This window comes from Tribolium castaneum, chromosome 5 (assembly GCF_031307605.1).
Source record: "Tribolium castaneum strain GA2 chromosome 5, icTriCast1.1, whole genome shotgun sequence".
Taxonomy (NCBI): Eukaryota; Metazoa; Arthropoda; class Insecta; order Coleoptera; family Tenebrionidae; genus Tribolium; species Tribolium castaneum.
Window position 1 is genome coordinate 898176 of NC_087398.1, and position 10969 is coordinate 909144.

The window sequence follows — 10969 nt, forward strand, 5'->3', positions numbered from 1 at the left end:
TTTATCCTGAATTTTCTATAATATGAATTGAAACTACTAACTTAACTAAATAATTAAGAACTTACGAAGTAAAAAATACGACGAAAACTAAAAAACTGATGAATTAATTTAAAAAATACAACCCGTCTATTTACTAGGTATTTTTTAAATCAATATAAAGAATAATGCCGCCCTGGCTTAAGGCCCATTTAGTCTACATGTAGGTAAATATGCCTTCAAGAATTACGCAAATTTCAAACTTCTTTTAATACGTAAATCAATGTTAAATATGATTGCGATTTTTCTATTAACATTGCTGATACAGATGTTTGTATAAATGATTACATTTTTCTAGATTTACTTTACTTCTTATCTCGTGTAAAGACCTTTAACCTCAGTGTTACTGCATTTTTTAAGTTTAACTTGTTGGTGAATTTTATTTTTAGTGGTAAGTTATTTCAAATGTGTTTATTTATTTATATAGGTTTATGAACAATCAAAAATCTATTCTGTTATAAGAAATAATCAAAAACGTGACAGAAATGCATTGTCTGGGAAATAAAACTCTTCATACAAGTTATTTATTAACATAAGAATGTTATCTTCTTATCTTTTTTCTTCGATTGTTGACGTACGGCTGCAGTATTAAAACAAAGTTTTCTCGAAAAATTTCTCGAAAAATGTTCGAGTAAAATTTTTTCAATTTATTATTTCGTTTCCTGAATGACACTTTTATTATTTTTATCATTTATTATATCCTATCCTTTGCATTCACAATAATTCTACAATCAGATGAAAGTACCGCTAAACTTTAATTTGAACTGCACCGTTTCCATAGCGAGATTTTCTTTTATCGTCTTTACAGGTGATAAGAATTTTTAAAAATTTCTATCAGTTCAACTAGCTGTAATTGCATTTGATAGATTAGGCCGATATTAGTCTAAACAAGGTTGAGACTATTCTATAAATTATTACAAAATCGCTAATAAGGTATAAGGCAGTAAAATGTTCGAGACTAATGTTGGTTTCATTTTACTCGAAAATACTTTTTTTTGCATAAAAATACGTTTTCACATTACGTATTTTAAAAATATTATGTTCATGACTTTGGAACGTCAAATAATTTGTTAATTGTGGCTATTTACTGAAATAAAAATGTTTACAGCGCCAAAGAATAAAATTTGAAACCTCTTATTCAAATAAATGCATGTAATGGCATGCCATTTTGGCAACTTTACTATAGTAAACGTACGCGTTTTTATAGCAGCGAAATGAATAATATATTTCTGCATGTTACTCCACCGCTTTTGTAGTCATCCCTTTTGCCATAAAAAATTATGACATGATTTGAAGAAAATTCATAATTTAGCGCGTTATCGGCTCCATTTGAAAACAATCGTTATCTTTGCCATCATTAAAAAAAAGATTTTCTCTTAATGACGATTGTCTTTGATAAAAATAAAAGTCGCAAAAAACTCTTAATTAATCGGAGATAGAAAAAAATTATTGAAACTATGTTTTGATAAGGTGGAAAAATCAGGTAACTAACAGGGGTCTCGAATGCCCCCAACATCGCTATAAGGCTTTTCGAGACCATCTATCAGTAATTATCTTCGATGTAATTTTCACCTATAAACCACGAATCAGAGATAAACAATCACTCAATCAGCGATAAAATTTGGAATTTAAGTTTTAATCAGTACAATTGTCATATTTGTCGCCTCTAAACCGACGCCACGACTCCTCTGTGAGTATTTATCCCACAAACATTTATCCAAATTCTAGTCGTTTCTTCAGTGAATTAAAAATAAAATGTACTGTCTCGACAATGAAAATATACAAATCTGACGGCTCCTGCATCAACCGCCCGACGGACACAGCCTTTGGATGGCCCCTGAAAGACGTAATTATTGACGAAAGTGTCCCCTTTTACGCAGAACAAAACCGGAAATTGTTTGAGAGGGGACCAAGCCGTGTAAAACTGTGTGCGAATTGTGTGGAAACTGCACCGATAACAAGTGTCATAGACTTCAAATTAGGCGATAATTTGGAGGAAATAACGAGAGAAAGGCCCCTCCAAGCGCGAGTTTGCAGTCTGATCAACCCTTGCACAATCGAGAGCAAAGCCCTGCTCTCGGTTGTCCACTATGCCATGTACAAGAATTTCGATCGAAACATGATTAATTTGGAGCACTTTAAAAACGGAACCAGACTCCCGTTCTGTCAAGACTTGGAACGCGTTATCCACGACGAAATCCAGACTTTTAGCCGCGATAAAAATAACGTGTTGTCTCTGATGATGGATTTGATTTTGAGCGAAAATAAATGCGATCGCGACGAACTAGGTGCTGATAATTCCCAGTTTGAGAGCACGGACGTCGTTGACGCTTTATTTCAACATAAACAGTTCGGTTGTTGTAAATCGGGAGGGAAATTTTGTGATAGTTTCGACGATGTTATTAATCAGACCATCACAAGAATGCGGGAGAATACGGCCGATATTGATTTAGAAATAGACAAAATTAAAAAAAGTTTCGTGGTAAGGTTGCAGGATTGCTTTATTGAGTTCACCATCACGTTTTTCGCAGGATGAGATTTTCTGTGTTAATGGCCTAATTCATAGGGCGCAGAAATTGGAGAAGGACTTGCGAGCCACGAAATTTTTGGATGATTTGATTCATCTTCTGAATGGGGAGTTGGATAAAGTTAGTTTGAGGGAATCGCCGTTTCGGGTTTTTCTGCATTCGGGACAATGCGATGACCCCAACTTGATAATATGATAGGATTTATTTGTGCTTTGTTGCGATAATTATGAAATAAACAAGCCCGATAATGATTGTTTTATTTCCCAAGCGTTCAGTTCACACATTTTGCCCCCGATTTCTGCAACCAGCATTACGAGCGGTTCTCAGCCACACTGAATTTTTTTACCATAAAAATGCACACTTTTATAAATTTTTAGTCATGTTTTATACTTATTATTCCTACAAATGTTTGACCAGTTTTTTTAACACCTATATTCTCAATTTATTGGCTAGAGTACGAGTTTAGGGACAAAAAACAATTATCTCCCCCCACTTTAGACAAACACCTAATTACAAAATGGTGAATTTTATTTATTTTATTGTCCTTTTTCGTCAAATACTGATGAATAAAAACTGGTTTTGGAACTTTCGCTTTCCCCGAATAAAAACCCCAATTTTAGGAAACCACTTTATTAAAATTAATTCTCAAATCCTAAATCTAGAATCTTCTTTGTCCATAAACCGCACTTTCTGGCTGCGGATGCGCCGCAATCCAAGCCAAAGCCCTTTGAATCGCTGGAGGAATTGGGGGAGCAACAGGCAAATGACTTCCCTGCGGTTGGTATCCGTTTCCATCGGCAATATAAGACACGGAAACTTGCTCTCCTTCGGGAGACGTCCACGAGAAAGCTCCTTGAGCTGTCTTCTCCAAGTCGTTGCCCACGGCACGAACTTGCGCCGTCTCCTCGGCACTTATCCCGTTCTCCGTCTGATAACTGGGAAAGCGTCACTTTTCCAACCTAGTGACTGAAAAACAACTTACCTGTATTGGTAACTGCCGTCGGGGGAGACGTCCTGGCTTTGGCGGACGATGGCAATGGGGCGGTAGTTGGTGGCGGTTACCACAGGTTGCACGGACACGGAGCGCACGGGGGCGGCGAAGGGGCGGCGGCCCAAAATGTGCGAAACGTCGGCGAGAGCCGCAGCCGCCAAAGCGCAAACCATGAGCTAAATTAAAACGTCCAGTATTTTCCAAATAAATAATTACCAAGTCTCTTACCAAGCGAATCATGTCTGTGAAGTGAAGCGCGGTTCAGTAATAGTCCAGTTTCAGAAATTTCTGATATTTATACTTGATGCAAATTAGTTGGAGCATCGGATTCACAAATCCCCAGGTGCGACTCGTCCATGAAGTGGACAATAAAACGACTCATAAATAACGTCAAGTTCGAAGCGGGTTTGATCTATTGGGCCATTTTATACGAAACTGCTCATAAAAATATTAATTATTATCTGGTTATTGCGCCACCGACTGAGTTTTTTAACAAATTTCACAACTCGTTCATCTCCAAAATTTCTTCTTTAGCTCGGGTGTTAATTGTCGCGATCCTCTCCTTTATGCAAATTTGCGTCTAAAATGTCACGTTTTTTTGTCCGTGGAATTTTACAATCGGCGCCACTGGTCAATGAAAAGTGAATTTATTCTTGAGTGGACGCTGGAATAAAATTTCAAATTGTTTCATAATAACAGACCCATCAAGAGACCTTTATCAAGGCCGGTCACTATTTTACTGCGACCTTTTCGAAGATGATATTACAAAGCCTGGAATGTGATATTTAGAAAAAAAGTAGCTTCAATATGTAAAACTGTACCATTTTCCGCAAACATTTCATAATAATTGTTATGCGCTTCTGGGTAGGAATAAATAATCCTGACATTTTAGCTTTACGTAATTTCAAAAATATTACAGACGTTTCAAATAAAATTTGGAAAGCTTTGGTCGTTTATGCAAATTTTAACCAGGGAAAACCTTGTTCGACAAATTTGGTGGTTTGACATCATTTCCTTTTCGTCTTAATGTCATTATCGCTTAGTTTGTCATTTGAGAAGGAACGTATTTTTTTGAATATCTACAAGATCGTAAATTTTGACTGGGGCCATCAGGTGTCGAAATAAAAGAGATGGAGACCTGTATTCACACCTTTTTGTGTGGAGGATTGCTATAAATTGAGAATAGATTTATTCACAGTTGCATCAGAACATTCAAACCACTGAAGAAGCACCAAGTCATGTGATATTTTAGGTGAAGAAAACGTCGGTACATTTTGGGAAAATGCTTTATTAATTATCAATTACAAATTACAAAATAATATATTTTTACAAACCAATAAAACAGCTGTTTGTGCTGGAGGAAAAAAAACGATCAGAAATAAAACAAATTATTCTCAGTGATGATGCGTTAAAAGCCAAATATTTTACCAATACTTTTAAAATAAGCTTTCATTTTTCATCGCCATTAAATAAATAACTATTTATGAAACAAGTGTAAGTATTCAAGTTCGATTGCTTCTGATTTAATGTTTACAGGAAGCTTAAACGACCAGTGAATTAAAAAAAATATTATAAAAATGATTATCAAGACTTTAAAAATGTTCTCAACACTAATAAGAAAGCCCCTTGTTAACCCAGCTACTTCTTTAAGGAAAACATCCCGATTTTCAAGGGTAAACGGAAAAGCAGAAAAAATCGTGAAAACACCTCCGTTTTTAAGATATATTTTAAAATTAAAATTTTTTCAAGGATTTTGTCCTGTTTTTCTATTAGGGCTATTTCAGCACACATATGAATACGATCAATAATAAATATAATAAATAAGTATTAATTCAATTAATTAATTTAAAAAAAATAAGAAATATTATTTATACAAGACTTTATTCGTGCCAGCATACGTGGTTGCAGCATCTTTCAAATATTTAACAATCAATAATTATTTATTATTATTATTATTATTATTATTATAAGTATTAATTAGTAAATCTAAATTAAAACAAACTTTAGTTAGATTAATCGTAAACACATTAAAATGTATCTGAATATAAGCGCAGACATAAAATCGATTTTCTTAATGTACATATTTAATGCAGAATTCTTAAATAATTTGAATTAAAATTGGACGCTGTTTTGCTGACGTGATTTATGTAAAACAGATAAAACACCCAATAACATTCTCTAAATAAAAGTTAAAGTTTCTTCGTAAAATAAATTTGAATCATATCTAATTTTTTATTGTATAGTTGTTGATACACAAATTTATTGTCGTTGGAAAGCTTTTTTAATTATCTTTTTCAATAATTGAGAAAATAAAAGTACATAACTAAAAATCTACTGAGAATTTGGCGAATTTCTCAATGCCACTCAATTCCCCGGTTCATTTTACATGAGTTAACATCAAAATAGTTTTTTTTTAAATAGTTTTGCCGTAATTAAGGAAATAATTCTTTTAGTAATCAGAGTTTGGAAAGTAAAACTTGCTAAAAAGTGTTTTTACTTTCTTATATTTACGTTTTTTTTTTTGAGATTTTTTTTTTGAGAAAAAACAAATTAATTCAAAAATTTATTATAATTTTTTTTTACAAAAATAATCTCGTATAAAAACATTACCAACACACACTAAAATCTAGAATTTTGATTTTGTTCCGGATGGGCGGCAATCCACTCCAAAGCCCTTAGAATCGCAGGAGGAATGGGTGGAGGCGTGGGCAAATGAGCCCCCTGTGGCCTGAACCCATTTTCATCAGCCGTATAAGTCAAAGAAATGGGCTGTCCTTCGGGAGACGTGTACGCAAACGAGCCTTGAGCGGCAATAGACGGCTCAGGGCCCCCTTGTGGTCTTAAAGCCCCCTGCTCCTGAGCCACAATACCATTGGCGGTCTCATAACTACATATTTATTAAAAGCAATCAATTTTCCCTAAACAAACTCACGCCCATCTGTAGCTTCCATCAGGATCCACCGTTTGTTCCTGCCGGAGAATGGCCACCTGGGGCCCCCTGTTTGGGGTATCGAACTTAATCGCAGGGCCCGGATTGGCCCCGAAAGGGGGGCGGTTCCCAAAAGGCGACAAGAGACGGTTCTGGTACAAGTCTTGCACGTCGGCCTTTGTGGCCGCCAAAAATAGACCAAGGGCCACAATCTAATTAAATTTAGGAAAAAATTAAACGCTAATAAAAACTGAAGCTTTTTAAGAGATGGATTTTAATTGTTTCAATTTTTTTATTTATTTTTTTAAAGTACATTAAAACTTACGAATTTAATCATTTTGAACTAACACGGTCACAACAAGAGTAAAAGAAATTCTGAAAAGTGTCCATATTTATAGCAAAGGTTTTCGGTGGAATCCCCCAAACCTATTCCTGCCAGCAGTGGCGTGGGCCATTCATATTTCTCTGTTTACAAATCCGCGATTAATTAATTTAGCTTTACAACCGTGGGACATAAAAATCCAATTTGGCAACGACTGTCGTGCATCTAATCGAGTCGAAAAGATGCAAATTTTGTTCTAAATATGGACGTTTGACGAAGAGATTTATCACCCCGCCACTGACCCATAAATTACCTCATACTTTATCGGAATCGTGGCCATCCTTTGGCTTCAATCAGTGTCACGTTGGATTTTTTCAGTTTGGCACAAGTATGTCGGTTTTAATTAAAGCCAAAATACATCCACGAGCTAAACTCTTACAAAAATGCGGTAATTAATGTTAGATAAGAGCCATGAGAAGAGACAATAGAAATGCATCTTTATGTAAATCAGGAGAAATGATATTTGGTAACAGTTTTCGCATTTGGCAACCGGAAACTTAATCGAATTAATTTCGGGGATCGGTAACATTTAAGTTTAGCGTTGCGCAAGAGTTTTATTCAAATTTTGGCCAAGAGAAAAAATTGTGAAGATTGTTTTCGCGTTAAAAATTGATCAGTGACAGGCGTTATCGTGGTGATTAATTGGATTGCTTAATTATGCCCAAGTTCTTCACGAAATTGCCGCCTTAACTCGTCGCCGGCTAATTTATCATAGTTTTACATGTGCAGGTTTTAATTAAGGAATTGTGTACAGATAAGCAAATTTGCATTTTATTGCGTCTTTTATTTCATCGGAATAAAAAACAAATGGCGGGTTTTGGCTAACCATTTAAGTGCATCGTGATGTCTTCAATTGCACAACTAGAAAGTGATCCAGACAAGAATTTTGTGTCCTAAATTTCTTATTATTCATTCAGAAAATTGTGGGAACGTATCGCCGATTTTTCGGATTTTGTAATAACGTTCTGGGTAATTGGAAATTGACTTAATTGCTGGTAAAGCGTGTCAAAATTTTTATTAAGGCAGGTTGTAATTACAAGTTGTAAAGTTTCCTACAAGGTCTGTGCTAGGGGCTACTGTCATGACTTGCCCACTGAAAAACCTCTTATTTACTTACGCTTTTATCCAATGTCCTAAATACATACAAAAATGGTTACAATTGTTCATAAACAGTTATTTGTGTAAAAATTTAAAAATAATAAAATTGCTTCCCTTTATTTTTGAGTCACATAATTATATTTATATTTTTTGGTATTTTTTATGAGGCTTCTGAGTCCTCAAACACGCTTTACAATTTACCACAAACATAATTGTTTAATTTATCGAATTTATTAACAAGTTATTTATTAATTATTGAATAATTTTGAGTTTTTAGGCGGGAAAAATTTCAAATTTTTTGTAATGGCGTGACATGACCAGACCTGACAAATAATAACGCAAAAAAATTACACACAAAACTAAAATTATTTAGTAACAATATAATATGATATTACAGTACTTATAACTTATATCTGTAGTAATACATAAAAAAAAAAATACAACCGGATGATTTTTTAAATTCGATCTTGCAAGCTTTCGAACGTATGAAATTTAAAGTTCACAACAAACTAACCTCAATCAACTGACTCCTTCAAGTGTCAAGTGTTTTTAATGTTTAGATGATTTTTTAGGATTTAAAATGTGTCTGTGAAATGTTGTGATTGTCCTTGTTGTGTAATTCCCATTTAATAACATGTTATACATTCTGAAGGAAGTTGAAGGTAAATTTATACGAAATTGAAGCAGCTTTTATTATCGAAAGTTTAGGTCCAAGGTTTTTTTATTTATTTACCGGGAACGAATATGATATTGGGCGCAAAAAAGCAGCTATTGCGTTAACAAATGATGCATCAATTAGCCGAAAACACGCTATTATTAAAATTGGAGTAATTACGTAAATAAATAAACTCGTTCCTTTTCATAACAAACCGTTTTTTAGCCCAATTCGGCAACTTTGAAGGACCTAGAATCGAAATATGGCACGTTCCATAATAAATTAAAAGTAACTCCAAATACAGAAATTGTTCTAAATGATAAAGACATAATTAAGCTTGGAGTTTACGATAGCAAGTTTAGGTAAGCATGTTGGTTTTTTTCGCTCAAAATAAGTTACTGACTTATAGAATTGAAAAAATTGATTTGGTGGTCACAGGTTCGGGTTTAACGAATGAAGAGAAGGTGGAATTAAAAGGCAAAATTACTTCAATAGGGGGCACATTTCTCAATGAATGGGGCCCCACTTGTACTCATTTAACAGCACCTGTAATAGTGCTAACAATCAAAATGTTGCACGCGTTAATTGATGACAAACCTATCGTTAATTTAAAATTCTGGGACGAGTATATTCTCAAAATTAAAAATAACGAACCTTTACCTGAACCCCAAAATTTTAAACCACCAGTAACTGAAACTTTAATCAACGGAACTGAGCTAAAACCAAACCCGGAACGGAAGGTTTTATTCAAAAATAAGATATTTGTTTTCCCAACGGAGAAGCTCAGATTGCGGATGGCGTATCTCATTGAAAAAACAGGTAATATTTTCCAATTACTGAAAAAATTGTAATAAAAAAGTGTCTAGGGGGTTCGTGTATTTCGTGGGAGAAACAACCCCTAACATTTGCACAAGTGACACAATCGAAAAACACTTATCTTTTCATATACAGCGACGATAAAAACACACCACAATCGCTCAAAAACATCTACGAACATTTGACTAAAATAGGGGAACGCACTATACCCTTGCAGGAAATCCCCAAAGCTATTGTGCTCTGCTCTTGCGAAAAAGACTGTAATCCGAAATTTAACCGCATCTTCAATGTTTTCGTGGAAAAAGAATCGGACTCAGAGTCTGCGATTTTTCCCCTAGCTTACGAAACGCCAACCGATGATGTGTTTGCGCAGACTTTTGAGCCTAAACAAGAGTTGGTGATTCCTGAGTCGCTGGATGCGGACTTGCATTTGCTAACGGCGCCCCCAACTCCAAATACTTCCAAACAAATTAATAATATTATTACACCAAGTGCTTTGAAACGAGGGGCAAAAGAACCGGAAAAAACGCCCGCAAAAAAAGTAAAATTGGACGAAAGCGCCAATGAGCGGAAACGCAAAGCTGATGAGAATTTGGGCCCAAGTCCCAAGAAAAACTTACTGGAGAATCCGTTCGCAATAATGCGGAAAAAAATCGTTAATAGGCCTCCAGAGCCGGATAATCCGTTCGTCGCTTTGAGGGTTAAGAGAGAAGTGCGGGAGGAAACGGATAATCCGTTTAAAAATATCATGAACAACACGAGGGAAAAACCAGCGGAAAAATCGAGTTTAATCAAGTCGGTACAGTACAGTGCGGATGAGAGCTACTGTCCCTCTGATCCTTCAAATGTGACTTGGCTGTCCAAGCACGATATTAAAACCGAGTCTTTTGAGCCGGAATCCGACTTTAAGGAACTCTTCGATTTGTTTAAAAACACTGTAGTGATTGAACCGTTGCCTCCAACGGCCATTAGAGTCCTGCCTTTGAGTCAATACAACAGTGGGAACACCACCACAGGCGGGAAGAACTTTAAGAAATTTAAAAAAGTAAAGTTTTGAGTGGAAGTGGCTTGTTTTACGTGTGGTGTTTTAGGTGCGCCCTTTGAGGCCCCAAACCGACATTACCAGAACGTCAATTTATCAAAATATGTCGGTGCAAGTGATACCAGAAGTAGTGTCTGATAATGAGGAGGAAGAAGTGATTCGAAGGCCGGTGCCCAAAAAAACGAATCCGAGACGTTTCCAATTTTAGTGTTTTTTTATTGATTTTATTGTAAACGCTAATAATTATTAAAATTTTTTACTTCAACTGCATTGAATTTATACTTCAAAAAACGTATGTCGTGATAAAAAAATTTAATCAAGTAAAATTAAATTAGTGGTTGTATTTTTTATTAAACCTAAAATGCGGACTCCTTCCTTAATCTTTTTAGTTTTTTTGTTTTGTTTATTTAAATACCTGCATTCGAGTTAAAAGAAAAAAATTAATTACTGCTCAGACTCTCATCTGTGCTACTTCTGGGAGAGTATTACTAG

At 35.0% G+C, this 10969-nt stretch overlaps 4 protein-coding genes and 2 non-coding genes across 6 annotated transcripts; 3 read left to right on the top strand and 3 right to left on the bottom strand.

Moving 5' to 3' along the window:
• Window positions 1-885: 885 nt before the first annotated feature.
• Window positions 886-1041, top strand: Mir3850 (microRNA mir-3850). Its single transcript, NR_038684.1, has one exon. It is a non-coding gene; the product is annotated as a microRNA mir-3850 (primary transcript).
• Window positions 1042-1188: 147 nt separating this feature from the next.
• LOC657886 (uncharacterized) lies at window positions 1189-2812 on the top strand. Its single transcript, XM_971167.4, has 3 exons — window positions 1189-1726; window positions 1777-2518; window positions 2568-2812. Exons 2-3 carry the CDS (start codon window positions 1808-1810, stop codon window positions 2757-2759), a joined length of 903 nt encoding a protein of 300 aa, XP_976260.1. The 5' UTR covers window positions 1189-1726; window positions 1777-1807; the 3' UTR covers window positions 2760-2812.
• On the bottom strand, window positions 1518-1589 carry Mir3869 (microRNA mir-3869). Its single transcript, NR_038723.1, has one exon. It is a non-coding gene; the product is annotated as a microRNA mir-3869 (primary transcript).
• A 366-nt stretch (window positions 2813-3178) lies between the features above and the next one.
• Window positions 3179-3940, bottom strand: LOC657808 (endocuticle structural glycoprotein SgAbd-8). The gene is made up of 3 exons (XM_964243.5): window positions 3784-3940; window positions 3547-3731; window positions 3179-3499 (listed from the first exon to the last, which is right to left on the bottom strand). Exons 1-3 carry the CDS (start codon window positions 3793-3795, stop codon window positions 3223-3225), a joined length of 474 nt encoding a protein of 157 aa, XP_969336.1. The 5' UTR covers window positions 3796-3940; the 3' UTR covers window positions 3179-3222.
• A 2165-nt stretch (window positions 3941-6105) lies between these two features.
• LOC657728 (endocuticle structural glycoprotein SgAbd-4) lies at window positions 6106-6944 on the bottom strand. Its single transcript, XM_964170.4, has 3 exons — window positions 6810-6944; window positions 6488-6696; window positions 6106-6442 (listed from the first exon to the last, which is right to left on the bottom strand). The coding sequence occupies exons 1-3, from the start codon at window positions 6819-6821 to the stop codon at window positions 6175-6177; spliced, it is 489 nt and encodes a 162-aa protein (XP_969263.1). The 5' UTR covers window positions 6822-6944; the 3' UTR covers window positions 6106-6174.
• Window positions 6945-8455: 1511 nt separating this feature from the next.
• Window positions 8456-10813, top strand: nbs. The gene is made up of 6 exons (XM_008195863.3): window positions 8456-8626; window positions 8673-8791; window positions 8845-8981; window positions 9029-9438; window positions 9486-10480; window positions 10527-10813. The coding sequence occupies exons 1-6, from the start codon at window positions 8599-8601 to the stop codon at window positions 10683-10685; spliced, it is 1848 nt and encodes a 615-aa protein (XP_008194085.1). The 5' UTR covers window positions 8456-8598; the 3' UTR covers window positions 10686-10813.
• The last annotated feature ends 156 nt before the right edge of the window (window positions 10814-10969 follow it).

Bases quoted from the DNA above. Each gene is read 5' to 3' on its own strand.
- LOC657886 (XM_971167.4), top strand. From the start codon at position 1,808: ATGAAAATATACAAATCTGACGGCTCCTGCATCAACCGCCCGACGGAC. The intron at 2,519-2,567 runs GTAAGGTTGCAG...CGTTTTTCGCAG, and splicing joins AAATTAAAAAAAGTTTCGTG to GATGAGATTTTCTGTGTTAA.
- LOC657808 (XM_964243.5), bottom strand. The intron at 3,500-3,546 runs GTAAGTTGTTTT...ACGCTTTCCCAG, and splicing joins GACGGCAGTTACCAATACAG to TTATCAGACGGAGAACGGGA.
- nbs (XM_008195863.3), top strand. From the start codon at position 8,599: ATGTTATACATTCTGAAGGAAGTTGAAG. The intron at 8,792-8,844 runs GTAATTACGTAA...ACCGTTTTTTAG, and splicing joins ACGCTATTATTAAAATTGGA to CCCAATTCGGCAACTTTGAA. The intron at 10,481-10,526 runs GTAAAGTTTTGA...GTGGTGTTTTAG, and splicing joins ACTTTAAGAAATTTAAAAAA to GTGCGCCCTTTGAGGCCCCA.
- LOC657728 (XM_964170.4), bottom strand. The intron at 6,443-6,487 runs GTGAGTTTGTTT...ATAAATATGTAG, and splicing joins GATGGAAGCTACAGATGGGC to TTATGAGACCGCCAATGGTA.